The following is a 22,813-nucleotide window of genomic DNA, read 5'->3' on the forward strand; positions in this document are numbered from 1 at the left end:
CTCAGGATGTCAGGGGTTGAACTTCCTGGTGCATGCGCCGGTCAGACGGTGCCGCCTGCCTGGTGCGTGCGCCGGGAGCCCGGGCGGAGCCGCTGCTGCTCCCCAGCGGGGTGAGCCCTTCCCTAGCGCCCCTCGGGGCCCAGCCGGGGGGACTTTCTGGGGCAGCCCCGGGCTCTGCCGACACCAGCCCCTGAGCCGGAGCCTGCAGGTGAGGGGAGAGACCCGGGGAAGGGCCGGGGCCGGGCAGGAAAGTGACTCTGCACCAACGGCCCCTCCTCGCCCCAGCTCTGCTCCCGGGGGGGCGGGGGTCTGCGAGTCCCGGAGCTGCCGCCCTCCCTGACCCCCCCCCCCCGGCTCTGCCCCCCTGAGCGCCGGGAGAGCGAACGGGCCCGACCGTTCTCCCAGCCCGAGGGGAGGGGAGGGGGCAGGAGGGAGACAGGGGCAGAGACTGGCAGGGGCAGCAGGAGCAATCAGTGGGGAGGGAGGTTCCCGGCTCCCAGCCCTGCCCAGCCCCGTTCCCTGCAGCACCCCGGGCAGATTGACTTTCCTGGGACAAGGGGAGGCGCAGGGAGAGGAAAAGCCAGTTCCTGCCTCTGCCTGGTCCCCGCGCTGCTGGGGGGATGCGCTGCCCTGAGGACACTGTCGGGGGAGCCCCCAGAGCAGCTCCTTTGGTTCTGCTCCTTTCCGTGGTTTTGTTCAGAGACTCTATGCTGGGGGCGGGGGGGGGGAGAGATTAAAAACGTCTCATTGGGTTTAGTTCTGGTAGGAGGGGCCAGAATTATATTACAAACTGCAACTGGTCACAGTTTGCTACTTTGATGTTATTACTGCGCAGGCTTCGGCCATCTGAACATGTTCAGTAACATCTGCTGGAGTCACTTCCCTCCCTGGCCATCCGAATCTGCTCCCTGCTGTAAAGGAAGACATGGGGGCTCAAATCATGGTAGCCAACAGGCGCACCATGGGCCAAAACTGGACCGCCAGATGCTTTTGAATGGACCCCACAATTATTTTTTATTCATTATTGTCATTGTTGTTGTTTTATTATTTTCTCTGGAGTCTGGACCTTGGCCATACCTTGACCAAGAAATTTGGATCTTGACAAAAAATATTTGATGATCCCTGCTGAAATGATTACAGTTTCTCTCCTGAAGCAGGCTCTGTTAGTAGTTGTGTTCCAGTGTGACAACACCTCCTATTTCTGGAATATTTGAGCTCACTATAATGCCAACCTCAGATGTCAACAAGGAACTTGAAGGCTACTAATTCCTTATTTTAATTTAAAGATAAAGTTGTTATATATATTTTGATCACTTGAACAGAGAAAAACATTGTATGCAGAAGGGCAACTTGGACTATCGTGGATTGTGACAGTTTAGAATATTGAATGAAGTGAGCTGTAGCTCACGAAAGCTCATGCTCAAATAAATTGGTTAGTCTCTAAGGTGCCACAAGTACTCCTTTTCTTTTTTAGAATATTGGTCATTCTACAGTTCTTTCCCCCTCCCCCTTTTTACTTGTACTAAATTGACCCTGGAGACAGGGGTTGGTCGTCTCTTCCTCTGGAGGGTCAAAACTCCATGAAGCTCTGTAGTGTTGGCTACCACACCAATATAATTGTTGTTTAAATTCTGTGGCTGATTGTTGATAATTGTATCCACCGATGTGGTTGCTTTTCTTGATGTACTTCATCTGGCCTCATATGTGCAAATAAGATGATCACTTATCTTGTACTAGGACTAGAAAAATGAACTGACACCTTAATATGAGCAGTGTGGAATCTTTTTTTTTCCCCCCCCATCCTTAGCTGGAAAAATAAAATGGTGTGTGTGTATCCACTATTAATATGACCCTACCAAATTCACAGCCATGAAAAACATGTCACGGACCATGAAATCTGGTCTTTTGTATACTATTACCCTATACTATACAGATTTCACAGGGGAGACCAACGTTTCTCAAACTGGGGGTCCTGACTCAAAAGGGGGTTAAAGGGGTGGGGCGGTTGCAAGGTTATTGTAGGGGGTTGTGATATTGCCACCCTTACTTCTGTGCTGCCTTGAGAGCTGGGTGGCTGGAAAGTGGTGGCTGCTGGCCAGGCACCCAGCTCTGAAAGCAGCAGCACAGAAGTAAAGGTGGCAATACTATACCATGCCATCCTTACTTCTATGCTGCTGCTGGCCATGGCACTGCCTTCAGAGCTGGGCTCCTGGCCAGCAGATGCCACTGGCCAGCCGCCCAACGTTGAAGGCAGTGGTGCTGCCAACAGCAGCACAGAAGTAAGGATGACAATATCACAACTCCCCTACAATAACCTTGCAATGTCCCCACTACCCTCTTTTGGGTCAGGACTCCTACAGTTACAACATGGTGAAATTTTAGATTTAAATAGCTGAAATGATGAAATTTATTATTTTTAAAATCCTATGACCGTGACATTGACCAAAATGGACCATGAATTTGGTAGGGCTCTAACTATTAACCATAGGAATATAAATGTTGTAATAATTATCTTGCTCATAGTTAAATACTTACCTTCATATTTTTGGAAAATTCTAACTAAGGTACTTACCTGGCCCACATCACCACAGTATTTGAGGATCTTGGCAGTTTTAATGTATCCACCAACTGCCCCTGTGTGATAGGGAAATGCTATTGTCCTCATCTGGGGAGCTGCAGCAGAGAGAGACTGTGACTTTCTCAGAGTCACACGGGGAAGTCTGCGGCAGAGCAAGGTCTCCTGCACCCCAGGTTAGCAACCTAACCACTGGATCATGGTATGACAGTCAGGGTCCAGACACACAAATGGGAGAACAGAAGGTTTAAACCCACATAAGAAAGCAGTTAAACCACTGTGTCATTGCACGATAAAAACATATTCAGCGAGGTCTTTTCTGAAAGCTTGTAATGTTCTGAACCCTGCTGGCTGTTATGAGATATACCAGGGGTTCTCATACTGGGGGTTGGGACCCCTCAGGGGGTCACGAGCTGTCAGCCTCCACCCCAAACCCCACTTTGCATCCAGCATTTATAATGGTATTATAAATTTAAAACATTTTTTAATATATTTAGGGGGGGTCACACTCAAGAGGCTTGCTATGTGAAAGGGGTCACCAGTACAAAAGTTTGAGAACTACTGAGATATACATACAGACTGTCCTTATGAATGTATGTATTTGTGTATATAGAAGCCTTTGCTCCTAATCTTTGATGCAGCTTCAGCTCCACCTCACAGCAAAGCGGTGGGCACTCAAGCAGGGAGGGGCGTCTCCCAAACCAGTTTTTGGCCTGAAACTTCAAGTGGCTACCCACTGTCCAGCCTGGGAAGGGACAGTGGTTGGCCATTAGAGCTAGTGGAGAGAGATTGAGGCAACTTGAGATTGGGAAGAGCAACACAGCTCTGGAACACTGGGAAAACTCCTTCCTGTCCTGTTCTGTTTAACCATGAGTTGCCAGGGCCTGGGGGGGAGTAGGGGAGAAAGGCTATTAAAATCAGGCTTGGGACTGAGGGTTTTTTGTCCAGAACTTGAGGGACAGTCTCAAGGCGGGAGGCTGTCTGTGAATGCTGACTTTCTCCTATAGCTAGTGGACATGCTCTTTCAAGGCAATAGGTAACTCCTGTTAGAAAAGGGATTTGATTTAATGTGAAAATGTAAAGCCTGAACTCGCATCTTTTTGTCTGTTTTCTGCGTAACTTGTAGATGTTTGCTTTCCCCTCTTCTTTCATCTTTGAAACTGGGCTTTTCTGTTCCATAAATTTTTCACTTATTTTTATCCCAAACAGGTGTCTGGTGTGTAAATTGTGTGGAGTGTGTGTGCCAAAGCATGCTGGTATCTGTGGAGCCAGTTTCACACCGCCAGAGGTTATGAGCCAGAGGGGAAAAGTCCGAGTGTCTGGTAATTAAGAACACAGCGAGGATGTATTTGGGGGGACTCCAGACTGGAAGGGCTGTTCGTGTCACCCTACAAAGAGTAACTGGGCTGGTGAGAGCTAGGATGGAAAGGAGTTTCTTCTATGTGCTGCACTCACTTTTATTTAAATAAGTAACAGAATAAAATTTCATTTAAATGTATCTTTATCTAGGGTGGAATTGCTTAGTATATGCTTCTCGGATGATCATATCAAAAATGCCCAATTGATTTCAGAGCCTAAGTCTCATTAATTTTCAGTCAAGCCCTTTTCTGGCATCTCGGGTTGGGCCTTCTCCATCAGAGGTACCCAAAATGACTAATCACTTTTAAATACCACGACCAGTATCTCTAGTTCTATCTCCCTGTCTGTGTGTTGTCAGCTTATGATATTTGTCTCATGATATTTAGTGGGGGGGGAGAGTTAATAAAGCCTCAGTTCAAGGAGTCCTGCAATTACAAGAGTCAGCTTTCATTTAAAAAAATAAACAAAATAAAATTCTAGCCACGATGGTAGCAGAAAAAGTGATCCCAAAAGACTGCCAAACTTGGAAGAAAAGAACCCAAAATATATTATTATTGGTTTGTTATCTTTATTTAAATCACTTTTTTCCTCAGGAAATCTTATGCTTTTTGAGATTTGACTCCTGATATTTGGAAACTTGGGGATGGAAATATTGCTTTTCAGGTCAATGACGGAGCTGGGTGTAGATCAGAGGTCTCATGAGGATCTGCCTAGTACCATATCCACTAGGCCTCATTGCCTCACAGCTGGCAGCATGCAGTGAGCCCTGCTAAACCAACAGCACAATGTGGCATCGGTGTAGGTGTGTGACCGGAGGGAGAATTAAAGCTTCATTTCCTTTGTAGAAAAACCACAAGTCTGATTTTAACTCTTCACTTTTCAAGATGACTCAACTGCTAAAAAATCAGTAAAAATCACACATGGATACACATGAGTGAATAAACTCACCCCGTATGCAGGGAGCCCACACTCCGTCTAATCCAGGGCTATTTCTACTATAGATCTCTTTGATGGAGCCAGGGGAGGAGCTGAGCCCCTTGGATGAAGAGGAAGGGGAGATCCTGAGAGGAACCTGTGCAGGTGAGGAATATGTTAAACCAACTTGGAAACCATGAGTGAGTGAAGAAAACAGCTGAGATTCTCAAAAAGGTCCCCCAGTTCTGCACCTTTTCACCCATGTCAGGGTTTTCCCAGCAGGGGTTGCATCCTCCTGGCAGATGTCAGCTTCCCTCACACCCTGACTGACACATGAATACACCTCTCTCCCCCTCGTCCCCTTTCTTTCTCAGTGCTCAGCTGCCATGCGGAAGCAGAACTGGTCCCTCTGCTTTGGGGGATTTGGCCCCTTATTTCAGATCATATCATTGTTATTTATTTCTGCCATCTCCCCTTTCTGAGGATTCTTTACTTCCCAGCACAAGCAATGACTCAGGTCTCAATTTTCCCTCTTTCTTCCAGCAGAGGATGGGATGGTGAAGATAAAGGAGGAGAATTGCCTGCGGGAAGTGGAAGCAGATGGGAGGCTATTGGGAAGATCTGAAGGGAGCATTTCCCCGAGTCCCGAGATGGTGGCAACCTACGAGAGTCAATGCAGTTCAAAAGATCTGGGGAAAATTCCCATAGAGGAGTCATATGGTAAAGCTAGTGCCACAGGCAGAGCTCTCAGGAAATCTAAAAGTATAAAAGCCCATCAGAGAATCCACATGGGAGAGAAACCCTATAACTGCCTTGAGTGTGGGAAAATCTTCAATCGGAGGTCATTTCTTCTTACGCATCAGAGAATTCACACTGGAGAGAAGCCCTATAAATGCCCCGAATGTGGGAAAAGCTTCACTGTGAGATCAACTCTTATTAAACATAAAAGAATCCACACAGGAGAGAAACCCTATAAGTGCCCTGACTGCGGGAAAAGCTTCCGTCTGAGCTCGACCCTTTGTACCCATCGGAAAATCCATACGGGAGAGAAACCCTATGAGTGCCTCAAATGTGGGAAAAGATTCCGAGTGAGCTCCTACCTTCTTGCACACGAGGCCACCCACATGGTGGACAACCCTTACAAATGCTCCGACTGTGGGAAAAATTTTAGTGTGAATAGAGACCTCCTTGTGCATCAGAGAATCCACACGGGAGAGAGACCCTTTAAGTGCCTTGAGTGTGGGAAAAGCTTCAATCGGAGATCGATCCTGATTGTACATCAGAGAGTCCACACTGGAGAGAAGCCCTATAAATGCCCCAGCTGCGGGAAAAGCTTCAGTGTGAGCTCAGACCTCACAGCACATCAGAGAATCCACACAGGAGAAAAACCCTATAAATGCTTTGATTGCGGGAATAGCTTTCGTCTGAGCTCCCACCTTACCAGACATCAGAGGAGCCACACTGGAGAGAGACCCTATAAATGCCTGGTCTGTGGGGAAAGCTTCAGTGACTGCTCAGGCCTTATTAAACATAAGAGAATGCACACTGGAGAGAAACGAAGGCCAGCGCCTGTTACACATCAGGGAACCCACACAGCAGCAACACCTTATAAATGCCCTGACTGTGGAAAAAACTTTAGTATGAATTCAGCCCTTGTTAAACACCAGAGAATCCACACAGGAGAGAAACCTTATAACTGCCCTGAGTGTGGGAAAAGCTTCAGTCATTGCTCAGCCCTTATGAAACATCAGAGGATCCATACAGGAGAGAAACCCTTTAAATGCCTGGACTGTGGGAAAAGGTACAATGACAGCTCAACCCTCCGGAGACACCGGCGAATCCACTCAGAAGAGAGGCCCTATAAATGCCCCGACTGTGGGGAACGATTCAGTGTGACCTCAAGCCTTATTAGACACCAGAAAATTCACACTGAGGAGAGACCTTTTAAATGTAGTGAGTGCGGGAAAAGCTTCCAGTCGAACTCACTTCTTAAAACGCATCAGAGGATCCATACAGGAGAGAAACCCTATAAATGCCCTGAGTGTGGGAAAAGCTTCCGTCAGAGCTCCCACCTTATAAGGCATCAGAAAATCCACACGGGATAGATGGTCACAGTGGTTTTTTCCATAGTTCTGCTCCACTCACTCATCTGGCGATTGTGAGACCTATAGGTGGATGAGGATGGGGGCTGGGGCATTGAGAGACTTGGGACCCATGAGGCAGTATGGTGGATGCTGGAGCACAGGAGGTGAATGGAGTATTTTGAAATTGGGTCGTTGCTGGATGGGCCCAGCCAATGGGAGAGGGAACTTGGGTGGTGGTGGGTGGGTTACTTGGAGACTGGGATGGGAGGTGGGGGAATAACTGTCCTAGAGTCTAAAAGTTTTCCTTCTCCAACAGCGATTGAAAAGCAACATGCCCCCACGCTGCCGTCCAACTCACGCTCTGACACAAAACCTCTGCAGTGACCGCACGCTGTCAAAGCAGATTAATTCCCAAATGCAGGGGCTGTGGGAGATAGGATGTGCTGAACTGTTGATACTGCGGGGTACATAAGATTGGCCATACTGGGTCCAAAGGTCCATCTAGCCCAGTATCCTGTCTTCTGACAGTAGCCAATGAGAGAAGCCGTATTAGTACTAGTTCACCAGTTGGGTTTTGTGTTACAGCATGAGTGGGATGAAGTTGGATGCATGTTACTTTTGGGTTCCTGTTAGAGATGGAACTGAAGGCCTCATGAAACATGGGCGCATATGATCCGAGATTCTGTGATCAGTGTAACATGTCTTTTCCCTTCTTCTCGTGTTCTAAGGTTTTGGGTGGCCAGGTGAGTCCTGCTGGAACCTTCACTCTCATTAAATGTCATTTTTGTTTCTGTAAATTTTATTCAGTGACTTTCATGCAAATGTTTTTCCCCCAACAAGTTATTTTTTGTCCTTGTTCCCCAAACCCTCCTGTTTTGAATAAAGATAGCGTGGAGTGATTCTATCATTCTATGAGAGTGGGTTATGTTAAAAAAAATTATATATATAATACTTTATTTTTTTGAGAAAATCAACTCTCAAGGGGCAAACAGCTCTACAACATCTTCTTGTTTCCTTTTTGGTGTCTCTGTCCATCACTGACAATGCAACTGGGATCTGGCTTTCAGCCCCTCCCTCTTCTGTCTTCAAATAGAAAATCTCTGCCATTCTAAAAATGTTCAAGTGAACTCTCCGGGGATGGAAGAGTATTTCCAGAACACATCAAAGAAATTGAACTGATAGTTTTTGAGAGGAAGACTCCTCTGAGGCCAAGGGGGGGGAGGGGGGAGAGGATGAAGAATATTGGGAGCCAGCGGCCTGTCAGCTCTACACAGTGTTGAAACTGAGGTGGGCTGAGAAGTTTTTGTCCCATTGTCCATTTCTGTCATAGTGGCTCCATCTGACCCTGTAGTTTGCCAATGTGGTTGGTGCTCATATCAGGGGTTTGGTTATCAGCATATATTTGAGCTTCCAGAACCTGTGAAACAAGTTCCACCCGTTTTCTGACACCCCATCAGGGAATCCTGGTCTTGCTCAGAGCATCTCAGTGGGCTCTTCTCCAGTGGAATCATTTCAGCCCCCAGGGTCTGCTTTGGTTCCTGTAGAAATTACATACATTACCCAAGTTCTCCTGCCCCGTCTAGCCTGTGTTTGGACAAAAGCTGGGAATGGGCGACAGGGGATGAATCACTTGATGATTACCTGTTGTGTTCATTCCCTCTGGGGCACCTGGTATTGGCCACTGTCGGAAGACAGGATACTGGGCTAAAGGGACCGTTGGTCTGACCCAGCATGGCTGTTCTTATGTTAAATTTGGGACCTTTTCCCTTGGTTGTCCAAGTTCCCAAACACTTTGAAGCCTGTCTTCTCCAGAGCAATAGTCCCAGCTCCCAAAGATTGAGATGGGGTGGGGGGATGCGGCTTTTTATGTACTTCATTTTCCCCCAACAAAAACACACTACCCCCAGGGCCTTATTCTTCCTTTGTCCAAACGGGGTCCCCACATCCTTTCTTTCAGTCCCATAATAGAAGAAGGCCCGTCACCCCTTAGCACAGTATCTTTAAGAGTCTGGGCCTTCCCCGTTTCCATAGGGTCCTGTGCAGTGGCAGAACTTACCATCATGATGCATCTATTGGCAAATCCAGCTTAAGTGTCTCTGTTGCCCACTGGCCCAATGTACCTCCAGGTCTCTCCCTTTCTGACTTGGGGGTGGCCGATCTCTTCCTGTTGTTGGATCTCCTCGGCACATTGCTGCGGAAGCCTGGGAATTCCCAGCAATTGGAGCTGGAACTCCGGTGGTCGATGCTCCTGCCCTACACTCCAACTTGGTCTCTCTTCCCTCCTCGATGGGAGGAGTCTCTCAGTCCTGCCGTCTACGCCATACAGAAATGGATGTGCCTATTCTCTTTAGCACCCCCTTATGGCCAAATATGGCTCTGCAGTGGACCTTGCTCCCTTTTTTGCCAGTCACCCTATGACAGAGGGGATGGGCTATTCCACCCATCACACCCTTTGGGGGTCCTTAAAGAGCGATTTTATTGGGGGAGGAGCAAAATATAGAGATAGGTGAACTGGAAGACAAGACCTCGAGATTGATTATAACACTGTTGGACCTTCATGTTCCTGATCCTGAAAGGCATCGTGACTAGGCCAGAGAGAGGGAACCGATGATATCACCATCTCCCCTGTCTTCGGCTTGGTTCTGAGCTGCACTTGGGATGGGAAATGAGTTCCTACTGCTGCCCCGTCCCTCCTGTCTCCTTTTCCTTCCCTTTCCTGTCTTTCGCTGTTTGCCTTCTGTTTAAAAAGAGCCTGCCTGAGCCGGACAAGATGACATTTTTGTAGAGCTGCTATGAACTGATGACCAGCACCTTTCAGAAAGCAGCGAGTGACTAAACTGTCATGTCTGGAAATGAGGAATTGCAAGGTAAGGTACATATCATCCCTGCGTAGGGGTGAAGGTGGAGAATTGGAGGCGGTGGCCTGGGTGTGCAAGAGGCCTAGCTGGGGAGGTCTGTCTGGGCTGGGGGTGATGGGTGTGTGAACCAGCTATGTTATAGTTTAGGGTGAGAATCTGGTTAAATGATGACTCCTCTGACTGCTCTCAAGCCCACATGCTCGCACCGAATGTCTTGAAATTGGCTGTTCTTCATGGAATGTGGGGTAATTTCAGCAATGAATTCCTACAATGCAGCCCTTTGACCCTGTCCCCCCAGCCCCAGAATTTTTCACAAACTCAACAGAGTATTTTCTTTTTATTTGCGGGCCTGAAACCATGGCTCTGATATCACTAGGGTGACCACATTTCCTGAAGGGAAAATGGGACACCATGTGGGGCTAGCTCAAGGATCCCTCCCCAACTCGCGCTGGGCTGGCCTGAGCAACTCACCTGAGCCCCACTCCGCCAAGGGGCTGGCGTCGCTGCTCTCCCAAGGCCAGCCCGAGGCTGGCATCATTGCTCACCCCCCTGCATGTTCCTGTGCACCCCAGTTTCTTGACAAAACTGGGCATTTGTCCCGTTTGCTCTTGCCAACTGATGGAAGTTGGCAAGAGCAAACGGGACAAATGCCCACTTTTGCCAAAACAGGTGGGAGGGCCATGACAGGGCTTAATAAAGGGATTGTCCCAGCGAAAACGGGACGTATGGTTACCATAGATGTCATGGCAATATTTGATGATTAGAAGGAGCAGGGGCAATGTTGGAAGGGATTAGATCTGCAAGTTAGATAATTACATAGAAGAACTGAATCAGAGGGGATTTATATCCATATGACACACAAAACGCTACATTCTTCTTAGCATATGCACCATGTGACCAGGACTCATCACCAAATTTGGTGGGCTGGTTGGATCATTAGCTTCCCGGACCGGGGCCAGGTACTGATGGGGAGTGCAACATGAATGCTGAAGAAGGTCATTAAGGTTTCTCCGTCAAGCACTCAGAGTTAGGCCAAAATCAAGGTGCCTGGACAGTGTTAATTCTGTCCCATATGGGTGTGTGTTAGGGTGCAGTCTCTAATGACAGAATCCCCTAATGCACTGTTCATTAGCACCAGGCTCTGCCTCACTCACTCCTTTTAGACCTGCTGTGGGTGATGGAGCCACCATGTCCCTGTCAGTGCTGAAATCTGGGGGGAGATTTACACATCACTCCAGTTTGAGGGGACCCCACGGCTTGTCGCAGTCTCCTGCTCAGCCGGGTGGGCTCCTGGGTCACAGGAGAGGCAGCAGCAATAAATCTCTGCTGAGCAGAGAGAGCAGCCCCCTTTTGCAGCACCCGGAGCCCTCCCCTGGCGACAGTGTGTTTTGTTTTGTTTTTATTTGGAGTTGAAGTCTGGCAGTTTCTTGTTGCATCTGGTGAGTCTTCTGTTGCTCCTCAGCAGCAAGCAGTTCCATTTGCCCCCTGTAAGCTTCTTTTTCCAGCTGGGCCAAGGCTTGCTTCTCTCTCATTCGAATTTCTGCCAGTTTTTGCTCATGTTCCAACTGCAGGCTGTCTCTCGGGGCTTGCAGTTTCATTGCTTCTGCTGATGCTTTCTGGCTTGCTGGGCAGCTGTTACCGAGCTGGGGCTGTGTCTCACCAATTCCTGTGGCACCGGGGGGCCCTGCTTGTTGCAAAGGGGGAGGAGGAGGCTGCTTTGCTCTCTTTGCTCAGGATATCAGGGGTTGAGCTTCCTGGGTCAGACGGGTTTCAGAGTAACAGCCGTGTTAGTCTGTATTCGCAAAAAGAAAAGGAGTACTTGTGGCACCTTAGAGACTAACCAATTTATTTGAGCATGAGCTTTCGTGAGCTACAGCTCACTTCATCGCTGCTGCTGCTGCTTCCATTGTGATCTGGGAGCGGGTGTAGTGTAGTAAACTACTACAGTAAACCATTAAACCCTAACCCTGCCTCCAGCTGCTAGACCCCCCTGACCAGTCATTTGCCACCCCCTGATCAGACCCTGGCCACCCCCCTGCTCCGATTGCCCCACTTTGCCCCTTTTTAACTCCTGTCAAGAGCAGTCTGCAGAATCTTAGAGCTAAGAAGGGCAGGGTGAAGGGCAGTGGCTTCAGCAGATGTACTGAGCAGTAGCCCATTCCTGGGCAGATCAATTTACTACACTACACACGTAGTTCCTTTCAAAAACTGCTTCCCGACAGAACTGGCTGCTGTGCTGGGACGGATCAGCTGGAGCGATCTGAGCCCGCTTGGTAACATCTGCCCTCTTCAGTCTCTTCTCCCAGCAGTGAAACCAGCTAAAGAGGGCAGAAGGGGCAAATCAGAGGGGAGGGATGGAGAGAAATTGTACAGGGGCCAAAATATGTCCAGCAGAGGGTGAAATAGGAGGGAGGGGCAGATGGACCAAATCAGGCATGGGGGTGCAGGAACTGGGTTCAGAAAGAGGGAGATGCACTGGCAGAAAGGGATAGGGAGGAGATACAACATGCCACAAGGGGAGGGGGTGAGTCAGCTGCAGTGGTTGCCAAAATAGGGTGTGGGTGTCAGAGGGGCTTGTGTTCGTTGCTGGATGGTCCATCTCAGTGCCCCCTCCCCAGGGCTGTGCTGTTAAAAGTGCCATGTGGCCCAATGCCAGATACAGAAGCCCATCTCTACCTGTGAGGATGTCTCGAGCTGTCAAAGGAGGCTGGATTCAGTGCAGTATTTGACACCCCCACTGCCCTAACAAGGTTGGTAATGATCACCCTGGCTTTTGGTTTTTAAAAGAATTGTCACTTTCTGTCGGTGGAACATGCTGGCATATGGCCTCGTCCCAGTTCTCAGATGGGTCGTACTTGGCAGTATACTGCTGTCGCTGTATTGAGAGCTCTGGCTTTTCCTTAAGCCAGACCTAGGGGAGCCCACAGCATGGCTTCTGCTGGCCAAGCTCAACGCACAGGCCAAAGTTGCATCCTTCTGTCTGTCTCCCACCCTTGCCCCATCTTCTCTGTGTGCCACCCACCTCTATTTCAGGGACTCTCTGCTAGAGTCCCCTGCTGCCCTCCCCAGGCCAGGGGCTCTGGGTTGCTCCTCCCAATTCTGGGTACCACATTGTCTCCTCATGGCAGGGGCCCTGTGAACCTTCATTATATACTTCCAGCTTCCCCACAGCAATAGGAGCTCTGTGTGCCCCATTCCCCACTCCCCCCATTCCAGCATCCTCCATTCTCTCCCCCCCATGCCAGGGTGGTGTGCACCCCCATTTGTCCCCTTCCTCTCCCCCCTCCATACACCTTTACAATTTGTCTGCATGATAAGTCATTCAGGGATGTCAGTATGTTACAGTATATTGAGAGGATGGACGGCATGAGGGAGGATTTAGTGGAGCCTTGGACATAGCCCTTGGCATGGTGTGTGTGTGAGAATGGGGGACCATGATATGGGGCACTTGAGGGGCATGTCACATGGAGAATACCAGTGGCAGGAGGAAATAGTAGGCCTGGAGGGAAAGTGAGATTTTTTGGGGGGAGAGGGAATGGGGGTTGTCATAAATATAAAGGGAAGGGTAAACCCCTTTGAAATCCCTCCTGGCCAGGGGAAAGCTCCTCTCACCTGTAAAGGGTTAAGAAGCTAAAGGTAACCTCGCTGGCACCTGACCAAAATGACCAATGAGGAGACAAGATACTTTCAAAAGCTGGGAGGAGGGAGAGAAACAAAGGGTCTGTGTCTGTCTATATGCTGGTCTTTACCGGGGATAGACCAGGAATGGAGTCTTAGAACTTTTAGTAAGTAATCTAGCTAGGTATGTGTTAGATTATGATTTCTTTAAATGGCTGAGAAAAGAATTGTGCTGAATAGAATAACTATTTCTGTCTGTGTATCTTTTTTGTAACTTAAGGTTTTGCCTAGAGGGGTTCTCTATGTTTTTGAATCTAATTACCCTGTAAGATATCTACCATCCTGATTTTACAGGGGGGATTTCTTTATTTCTATTTACTTCTATTTTTTATTAAAAGTCTTCTTGTAAAAAACTGAATGCTTTTTCATTGTTCTCAGATCCAAGGGTTTGGGTCTGTGGTCACCTATGCAAATTGGTGAGGCTTTTTATCCAACATTTCCCAGGAAAGGGGGGGTGCAAGTGTTGGGAGGATTGTTCATTGTTCTTAAGATCCAAGGATCTGGGTCTGTAGTCACCTAGGCAAATTGGTGAGGCTTTTTACCAAACCTTGTCCAGGAAGTGGGGTGCAAGGTTTTGGGAAGTATTTTGGGGGGAAGGACGCGTCCAAACAGCTCTTCCCCAGTAACCAGTATTAGTTTGGTGGTGGTAGCGGCCAGTCCAAGGACAACGGGTGGAATATTTTGTACCTTGGGGAAGTTTTGACCTAAGCTGGTAAAGATAAGCTTAGGAGGTTTTTCATGCAGGTCCCCACATCTGTACCCTAGAGTTCAGAGTGGGGGAGGAACCTTGACAGGGGTGCACTCAGAGCTGCTGGAATGAAGGAGGGGTTTGGGACAGTTGCAGGGAGTGATGGAAATAGCAGGGGATGAGAGGGTGACGCACAGGGAGTCTGGGGTGGGGGAGAATGGAGGGGTGCGTGCACTTAGCTTGGCCTACAGAGTTCCTGAGCACTTCAAGAATAAAGGCTTGTCTACAGGATGAAATTGAGTTAATCTGGTTTGAAAATGCTTGCATTCACATGGCTCAGCCCATCAGTATGTACTAACTCCACATTAGCAGGAGCTCTGGAGTCCTCTTGCAAAGTAGCTTGCTTCAAATTGTATTTACTTTGGTCTTTTGTTTCTGTGGATGGGTGCACAATTGCTGTGTGCCGCTTTTTGCATGCTTCCAACAGCTATCCCATAGTGCTTTGCACGTTACCTGTTACTGAGCTGTCCATTTACTTGTGTGTCCTCCCTACTCTGGTGTGAAGTTGCCAGGACATCCCTTCCCCCAGGTTTTGCCCATTTGCTCCTGGATCCCAGTGTATTGTAATTCTGTATTGATGTCTGTATTGACATCCTCCCCCCTAACCCCTCACATGCCTGCCACAGCTGCTTGGAGCCGTGCTGAGACCTTTGATCTCACCGCCATCTGGTAGGACGCATCGCATTGATTCAGGAAGCTCTTCTGGCCAGCCACAGGAATGGGGACCTTTGTGTGGATGTAGCAAAGCAGATGTCCACAAGGGGTCAGGGCTGCCAACCAGTGCTGGATAAAGGTCAAGCAGCCCATGAGAAAGTACATTGCAATGAGGGATTGAGGGAGACAATCCAATAGGGGACATGGGACTTTTTCATTTGTTGATTAACTGAACAGATTTTCCAATTATAGCATGACCATCCCAGGTGCTGCTGGAATCCTGCTGTCAGACTCTCCCATCCCATCCCACCCCACCAAGGATCCATCAGGGGATGCCCAGGAGGATGCCACAGAAGCTGCCCCCATGAGCCAGGGTCTTTTTGTGACTCAGGACAGCTAGCCCCAGTCCTGCCTTGCTACAATGCTTGCTACAATACTTCCTGCCCTGAGTTCCAGCTGAAAACCCAGGCCTGGCCTGATGAGGGAGATCAAGTGCAGGGAATTTTGGCAGGTAAGTCCCCACCTTTACAATGTATTTTTTATTATTATTGTTGGCAGATGTGAGCTAATCCCACACCACCTAAGGCACCGGCTAGCATGGCGCAGTCACGGTCTGTGCCCTGCTCCCCTCTGCCCCACCTTCCCTGGCTGACTTGAATATCGGAAGCACTGATTTGCGCAAAATCTAACCGTTTATTGAGACTGCGCTTACAGGAAAAGAAACTGGGTTGGTTTTTGTGATTTACATGAGTGCACATTGCCCACCCAGACAAGACACAAGCAATGCTGCTCCCAGCTGAGGTACAAATGCCCTGTAGCTGACAGTCACTGTAGGACCCTATCTTTTTGCCCTCTGCACTTTCTCCATATCTGCAGGCATAGGGTGCTGATTCTGTGAAATCTGTGGGGCTCAAGCATCCATGGGGAGAAAAAAATAGGGGGTGCTCAGCACTCACCAGGCAACAGCTGTTCGGAGGCTGGTGGGAGGCACTCAGGGGAGGGGGCGGAGCGGTAGCAGGAAGAGGCGGAGCAGGGGTGGGAGGAGGCGGAGTGAGGGGCAGAGCAGGAATGGGAAGAGGTGGAGCAAGGGCAGGGCCGAGGGGAAGGGGCAGAGCAAGGGCGGGGCGAGGGTGGGGTCTCGGGGGAAAGGAAGGAGTGGGTGGGGGGTGGGCTCATCTCAGAGCAGGCGTGAAGCACCCACTGGAGAAAGCGCCTGTGTCTGCAGGAGAGATTTGGCAAAACGGCAGACTGAGAAATGGCTCTGTTTTGTTTCACACATTGTAGGGAACAGCTGCACACCCCTTATGCCCCCGGAAAGCTTACAACCCCTTCCACGTCTGCACCACTTCCAGGGGGACGTCCTAGTGAATAACTTCACAATGTATCTCGATGGTCTGCCCTTTGCCTCTTTGAACTAGACCTTTCTTCCCTGCCTCCTAGTCACCCTCCTCAGCGTAACATCATCGAGAATCAGGATGGCCTACAGGGGATGGAGAGGAGATTATTATCCAGCTCACCCCTGTATGCCCCTCCCAATCTCCCATTTACACCTCAAGACGCCATAGGAGGGCCCCCAGCATGCAAAGCTGCAAAAGCAACCCGAAACATAGCTCCCACCGCCGCACCCCTGTAACATGGAAGCAGATACAGTTGGCTGAAATCCAAATGCACTTAGAACCCTGCATCCACTTGCCATCTCTGAGTGTCCTCAAAAAGTCGGGAGAGTCTCAGGGAGATAGTCACAGATACATCCTAAAAAAAAAAGCTGTCATGATGTGTCTGGGAGATAAACAATAACTGACTGGGTTCTTTCCCTCTACTCCCACAGTCGTAGCACCTGCTACAGCCAGAAAACCAAGGACAGGGCTTCTATGTACAGCGAACAGGCTGGCCAAATGAAGGGGGAGAAGAAGGAAGATTCGGGAGTAGATTCTTGCAGAGCTCATGGCGGTGTCGCAGAGGAAAACCAGGCTGGCTGAGAGGGAGACGGCACATGAGACCCCAGAGGAATTAAGGAATGCAGCTCTCCCAGATCATGCAATTGGCCAAGAACGCAGTGTCGATGTACCCTTAGTCTCAGTGGTGAGGGAAAGAATAGCTGTAGCTAAGGAGAGCAGCACTATGGTGAAGGAGAGCGTGGAAAAAGCCAGAGAGATGCACAGGCAACGCACAGACACGATCCTGAGCCAAAATGCCCTTCTGCAAAACATGCTGCTGCTAGGCTAGCAGGCCCTTCAGTCCTGTAATTTGGGGCCCAGCCGTGTCCTGCAGCCCCTGGACAATGCTGGCTCCTGGGACCACCACCTCCTCACAGCAGTGCACCCAGGGGCCTCTCAGAACCAGCCTCTGAGTGCCCAGAACACTTGCACCTGGGAGTCCAGCATTTTGGAGCCCCGCACTCAAACCTCAGAGCCTATGTGGACAAGAAGAGCCAGAGGCAAGGTGTATATGCCCCTGCCACTTTGTGCCCTCTTTCCCCCAAATTGCTGTGCTTGAAATGGTCTCACTTTTGCACTTTGAGTTCTGTTTGCACTGTTGCAGCATTAAAGGATTGTGTATAGTAGGCTATTTTAAGAACATAAGAATGGCCCTCCTGGGTCAAATCAATGGTCCATCTAGCTCAGTATACTGTCTTCCAACAATGGCCAAGGCCAGGTGCCCCAGAGGGACAGAACAGAACAGGTGATCATCATGCGTTCCATTCCCTGTTGCCCATTCCCAGCTTCTGGCAAACTTTTTTTTTGTAGATGGGTTAGTTAAATGTATTTCAAAATACAAAGATACAATTTTTCCATTGGTTTATTTTGTTGTTGTTGTTTCATAATAAAGACCACTCCCAATACATCCATTACGAGCCATCATTGCAGTTAACATGGAAAATCCTTGAAATAATGGTTGGGATTTGCAAAAGCAATTAGGGAACATTGAATTTCAGCCACCCACCCAGAATACCCCAGTGCTCGCAATGTCTGTCTCCCAATACAACCCACCTGGGTGCGCAGGTTCGGCCATGGGACTCAACATAGAAACCACAGGCATTCCTGGCTGCATTCCCTCACTATTTGTGTTTTCCGTGGGACACCTTGCTGCCTGCTTGAACCACCGAGGAAGTCTCCGCACTTCAGCCTCCCACCCATTGTGATGGTCTCACAAATGTCGTGCAAAACACAATGTGCAGTAATAATGGTTGGAACATTTTTTTGTTCTGCTGCTTCTAACCTATTTCATAAACTGTGTCCCCTGCCTTTCAAATGCACACTTCCCTGCCCTTCTGCAGCTACTGCCGTGACCGAACCCTACAATTCTCAGGCTGGGAGGGACCTCGAAAAGTCACCCAGTCTCACCCCTAGCTCTGCGGCAGGACCAAGTAAACCGAAACCAGCCCTGCCAGGTTTTGTCTAGCCTGTTCTTAAAAACCTTCAGTGATGGGGATTGCACAACCTCTCCAGGCCAGAGCTTGTTTAACAGCAGGTGAACATAAAACAGCCACACTGGGTCAGACTAAAGGTCCGTCTAGCCCAGTATCCTGTCTTCCAACAGTGTCCAATACCAGGGGCCCCAGAGGGAATGAACAGAACAGGTAATCATCAAATGATCCATCACCTGTCGCCCATTCCCTGCTTCTGGCAAATAGAGGTGAGGGAGATAGTTTAAAAGTTCCTTCCTTCTGTCCAGGCAGTCTGTATATGGCTTCATTAGCCAGAGCATCAAGGAATAAGTCAGGTCTCCCAGAATAACCAGACCGACCTCCACATCATTAATGTATAACAATGCTCCTGGAGGCAAACAGTCCTTTCTCCATTAATGTAAATAGTACTGAGTTCTGAAAGATCCTAGCATCACGGGCCTTCCCAAACCATCCCGCATTTATATCTGTAAACCTGCCACAGTTGGTCCACCAGTCTTTGGAGCATCAGGAACAAAGGTGGCTTTCTGTTTATAAATTCTGCACTCTGGTGGGGATGCAGGGTGGAGGTAAATGATTGGCACATGGGGTCCATCAATTGTACCTATATAGTTTGGGAACCGCATGTGTGCAAAGCCATCAATTGTGTCCTGAGCATGACCCAGCTCCATGAGCAGGTTAAATAGCACCTTGTCAAAGACATAGCAGACCTGCATGAGAATGGCCCCCAATAGTTGATATTCCCATTCCCCAAATTGGTTGGCTACAGACTGGTAATGTTATGGGGTGGCCAGCTTCAAGATGGCAATGATGACCCATTTCTCCATGGGTGCAGGATGCTGCATGTTGGCAACGCTGTTGCAGAAGCTGTAGGGCCAGTTCTGCACAGATCTCAAAGAAGGAAGCCTTCTCTATCCTAAAGTTTATCCATGGTACGCCCACTGCATGCAGGTCTGGTTGCCCCATCTCAAAAAAGTATATTGGAATTAGAAAAGGTACAGAAAAGGGCAACAAAAATGATTAAGGGTGTTGAACGGCTTCCGTGTGAGGAGAGATTAATAAGACTGGACTTTTCAGCTTGGAAAAGAGACCACGAAGGTGGGGTATGAATGAGGTCTATAAAATCATGACTGGTGTGGAGAAAGTAAATAAGGAAGTGTTATTTGCTCCTTCTCATAACACAAGAACTAGGGGTCACCAAATGAAATTAATAGGCAGCAGGTTGAAAACAAACAAAAGGAAGTATTTCTTCACACAAGGCACAATCAACCTGTGGAACTCCTTGCCAGAAGATGTTGTGAAGGCCAAGACTATAACAGGGTTAAAAAGAGAACTAGATAAGTTCATGGAGGATGGCTATTAGCCAAGATGAGCAGGGAAGATGTCCCTAGCCTCTGTTTGCCAGAAGCTGGGAATGAGCGACAGGGGATGGGTCACTTGATGATTACCTGTTCTGTTCATTCCTTCTGGGGCATCTGGCATTGGCCACTGTCAGAAGACAGGACACTGGGCTAGATGGTCCTTTGATCTGACCCAGTCTAGCTGTTCTTATGTTCTCTCTTCACTGCTGGTCCGCCCAGCTCTACAGAATGATCCTCTCCCACCAATTCATGTTGGTTTCCAGGGTCCAGAAATGGTGCTGAATACTGCATAGGTGATCCAGGATCCAGGCCTTTTTTTCCAACAGCTTGGCGACATCTTCCTGTTCTTCCTCCTGGACCTGCTGCCATCGCTTCGGAGCATCCTCCTGCTGCCAGAGGAGCTGCTGCTGCTGTAGAATAGTTTCCTGCTCCCATGTCATCTGCACGGTAGTGCAACACACAAAGTCCAATGCTGAATTCATCTGGCTTTGAGTGCAGTAAAGCAGCCCAAGCCGCCTGTGCGCGTTTGTGCTCATCACTGCAGCAGTGGAGCATTGTTGCGTCTGGCTGACAGCAATTCAAAAATGGCATCCGCCAGTCCAGAAAAGAAGCAGGGGATGGAGACAGCGGAATCATGGGACTTTTCTTTTTCATTTAAGCCCAGCTGGCACCCCACAATTCAGAGGGAAAACAACCCCAGGATACATGCTGCTCAGAGAGCCAACCAAAGGACCATTGGATACCCCAGAGAACGATATGCCCTCAGTTCATGGCAAACTCCCACCGGGGGATCACACGATGCAAAGTGAAAACAGAACAGGGGTTCTGTGTGCATGTTATTGGACTGCAAATTACATGGAGTAGAACACAAGGCTTTGGATTAAACCTCCCATGTAGACCCACCCTAAATCTAATACCCTCTTTGCTAAGGTAAAGCTCAGTCTTAGGTTATGTGTAGCAAGTAGGAGCTACCTACACTAGGCTTACCCTCTGTTGCTCCTTTTGACCTGAGCAGTCAGCCAAAGTTGGAGGCCCTGTGGGTTGTTTCTGTTAGGAGGAGGAAATGATGGAACCAGGTGTCTTTGATGCAATCCTGATTATTTACGGAGAATGTACAAAAGGCTGTTTCCTTGAACACTGGAAGAATCAAACAAGAGGGGATGGTTTATTTGTTCATAATGCCAACAACAAGCACCAACTTCCTACTTTCCAGGTGGGTGCTCCATACCAGCTTCGCCCCAAGGCCCTGCCCCCACTCCGTCCCTTCCCCCAAGACCCCACCCTCACTCTGCCCCTTGCCACCCCCGCTCTGCCCCCTCCCCTCAGCGCCTCCCACCCACTGCTGAGCAGCTGATTGGCAGGTGGCTGGTGGGTGCTGAACACCCACTAGTTTTTTTGCATGGGTGCTCCAGCCTCGGAGCACCCACAGAGTCAGCACCTATGCTACCAACTGTTTATGACACAGCAGTTCTCCCTCTCTCTCTCTCTCACAGGCACACATACACACATTGGCCCCTACTCTGTGGGTGCTCCGGGGCTGGAGCACCCACGGGAAAAAACACCAGCCACAGCTATTTGACTGGGCCCCTGATCAGTTGTTGGCTGGGGGAGAAGCTAGGGGATGGGCAGAGAGCAGCAAGTGGCGGGTGGGCAGGGGCCTTGGGGAGGGGACAGAGTTCGGTCGGGAAGAGGTGGAGCAAGGATGGGGCCTCAGGGGAAGAGGCAGAGTGGGGGCAGGGCCTCAGGGCAGAGCAGGGTTGGAGCATCCCCAGGAAACAATAAAAGTCAGTTCCTATGCACAGACACACACACATGTCAAAACAATCCCCGGTCAATACCCTTTCTCATATCATTTGAATTCCTTAGCTACCCCTTTCTTTTGGGCAGTGACACATGCCTGTCAGTGGGGTGAAGGCTGCTGCTGTATCATAAATTCGTTCAATTGTTTCTTAAAAGAAGGGTGGTGCTTATATCCACCAGCTTCAATGACATGTCGACCAACAGGCAACAAGCCACACACTGAGACCTGGTCTAAGCTCGGGAATTAGGATGGTGTAACTATGTCGCTCAGAGGAGTGAAAACTCCACACCCTTGAGTGACATGGGTAAAGTGACCTAAGTCCCGTGTAGACAGAGCTACGTCTCTAGCTACCGCCTCTCGGGAGGTGGATTACCTGTGCTGACAGTGCAAGGCATGTTTCCTTTCCTTAGTCTTCTCGAATATACACACACAGCTACAGGTATATTTCTATTAAAAATCAAAAAGACCCACTACCTAATAAAGATACTCTGCACGCTTCTCCCTCTGAAGAGAGGGTTAGAGAACAAACAACACCTGGCAGATGTGTACTGTAGTTGTGTGGCTTAATGCACAGCTGGAAGGCACTCACATACCATGGTGATGAGCACGGTACACAAACCTGCATAGAACAGAAAGAAAAGCAACAGCAGAGTCTCTTAGGGCTTGGCTACACTTGCAAGTTACAGCACAATAAAGGAGCCCCGAGAGCACTAGCTCACTCCCCATCCACACTGGCAAGGCACGTAGAGCGCTCTGACACTGCGGCTACAGCGCTGCTGGTATTTCTCCTCGGCAAGAGGAATAACATTAGATCTGCCCCCCGCTGGAGCGCCATGGCACCAGTGTGGACGAGGTGTTGCATTACTGCGCTCTGATCAGCCTCTGGAAATGTCCCATAATCCCCTTAAGTCAAGTGGCCATTCTTGTCATTGTTTTTGAATCGCTGCAGGAATGTGGATATGCCCTTTGAAAGCTCCGTTTCTGACAGCCGGCTGCTTATCTGCTCTGAGACAAAGCAAGCCATTAGTGTGGAATGCTGTGTGTGAGAGAGAGAGATGGGGGCGGGGGGAGAAAGGGGGTCTGCTGCTGTCTGAACTTACAAGACAGCATGCTGACATGCTCTCAGCCCCCAAAAACCCACTCTCTCTCTCCCCCCACATACACACAACACACTCCCTGTCACACTCCCCCCTTCCACCCCCCATTTGAAAAACACATTGCAGTCACTTGCATGCTGGGATAGCTGCCCATAAGGCACCATGCCCAATGGCACTGCAAGTGCCACAAATGTGGCCTCGCCAGTGTGCTTGAAGCTGTCGGTGTGGACAGACTGCAGCGCTTTCTCTACTGCACTCTCTGAAGGCTGGTTTAACT

At 49.2% G+C, this 22,813-nt stretch overlaps 1 protein-coding gene, 1 long non-coding RNA gene and 1 pseudogene across 9 annotated transcripts in view; 2 read left to right on the forward strand and 1 right to left on the reverse strand.

Annotated features, from left to right (window-relative positions):
• LOC311530633 (C-type lectin domain family 2 member D-like) overlaps nucleotides 1-22,813 on the reverse strand; it is an 839,985-nt pseudogene that overhangs the window by 541,706 nt on the left and 275,466 nt on the right. The gene's annotated exons all lie outside the window — the stretch shown is intronic.
• On the forward strand, nucleotides 18-7,837 carry LOC311530560 (uncharacterized protein). Of its 7 annotated transcripts, none has more exons than XM_084647333.1 (3): nucleotides 18-110; nucleotides 4,936-5,014; nucleotides 5,393-7,837. In XM_084647333.1, exons 1-3 carry the CDS (start codon nucleotides 33-35, stop codon nucleotides 6,952-6,954), a joined length of 1,719 nt encoding a protein of 572 aa, XP_084503459.1. In that variant the 5' UTR covers nucleotides 18-32; the 3' UTR covers nucleotides 6,955-7,837. The 7 variants fall into 7 exon arrangements, with proteins under 7 accessions (XP_084503459.1, XP_084503460.1, XP_084503463.1 ...); XM_084647334.1 differs by having other exon boundaries at nucleotides 5,396-7,837; XM_084647337.1 differs by having other exon boundaries at nucleotides 57-208.
• On the forward strand, nucleotides 10,479-17,715 carry LOC311530659. Its single transcript, XR_014714046.1, has 4 exons — nucleotides 10,479-12,064; nucleotides 12,410-12,541; nucleotides 15,124-15,382; nucleotides 16,700-17,715. It is a non-coding gene; the product is annotated as an uncharacterized lncRNA (long non-coding RNA).

This window comes from Lepidochelys olivacea (genome assembly GCF_965140295.1).
Source record: "Lepidochelys olivacea isolate rLepOli2 genome assembly, chromosome: 14".
Classification (NCBI taxonomy): domain Eukaryota; kingdom Metazoa; phylum Chordata; order Testudines; family Cheloniidae; genus Lepidochelys; species Lepidochelys olivacea.

What these genes read in the sequence shown, in the direction of transcription:
- LOC311530560 (XM_084647333.1), top strand. Translation starts at nt 33, where the DNA reads ATGCGCCGGTCAGACGGTGCCGCCTGCCTGGTGCGTGCGCCGGGAGCC. An exon ending in CGCTGCTGCTCCCCAGCGGG is followed by an intron (nt 111 to 4,935) that starts GTGAGCCCTTCC and finishes TTTCTACTATAG; the next exon opens with ATCTCTTTGATGGAGCCAGG. An exon ending in CCTGAGAGGAACCTGTGCAG is followed by an intron (nt 5,015 to 5,392) that starts GTGAGGAATATG and finishes TCTTTCTTCCAG; the next exon opens with CAGAGGATGGGATGGTGAAG.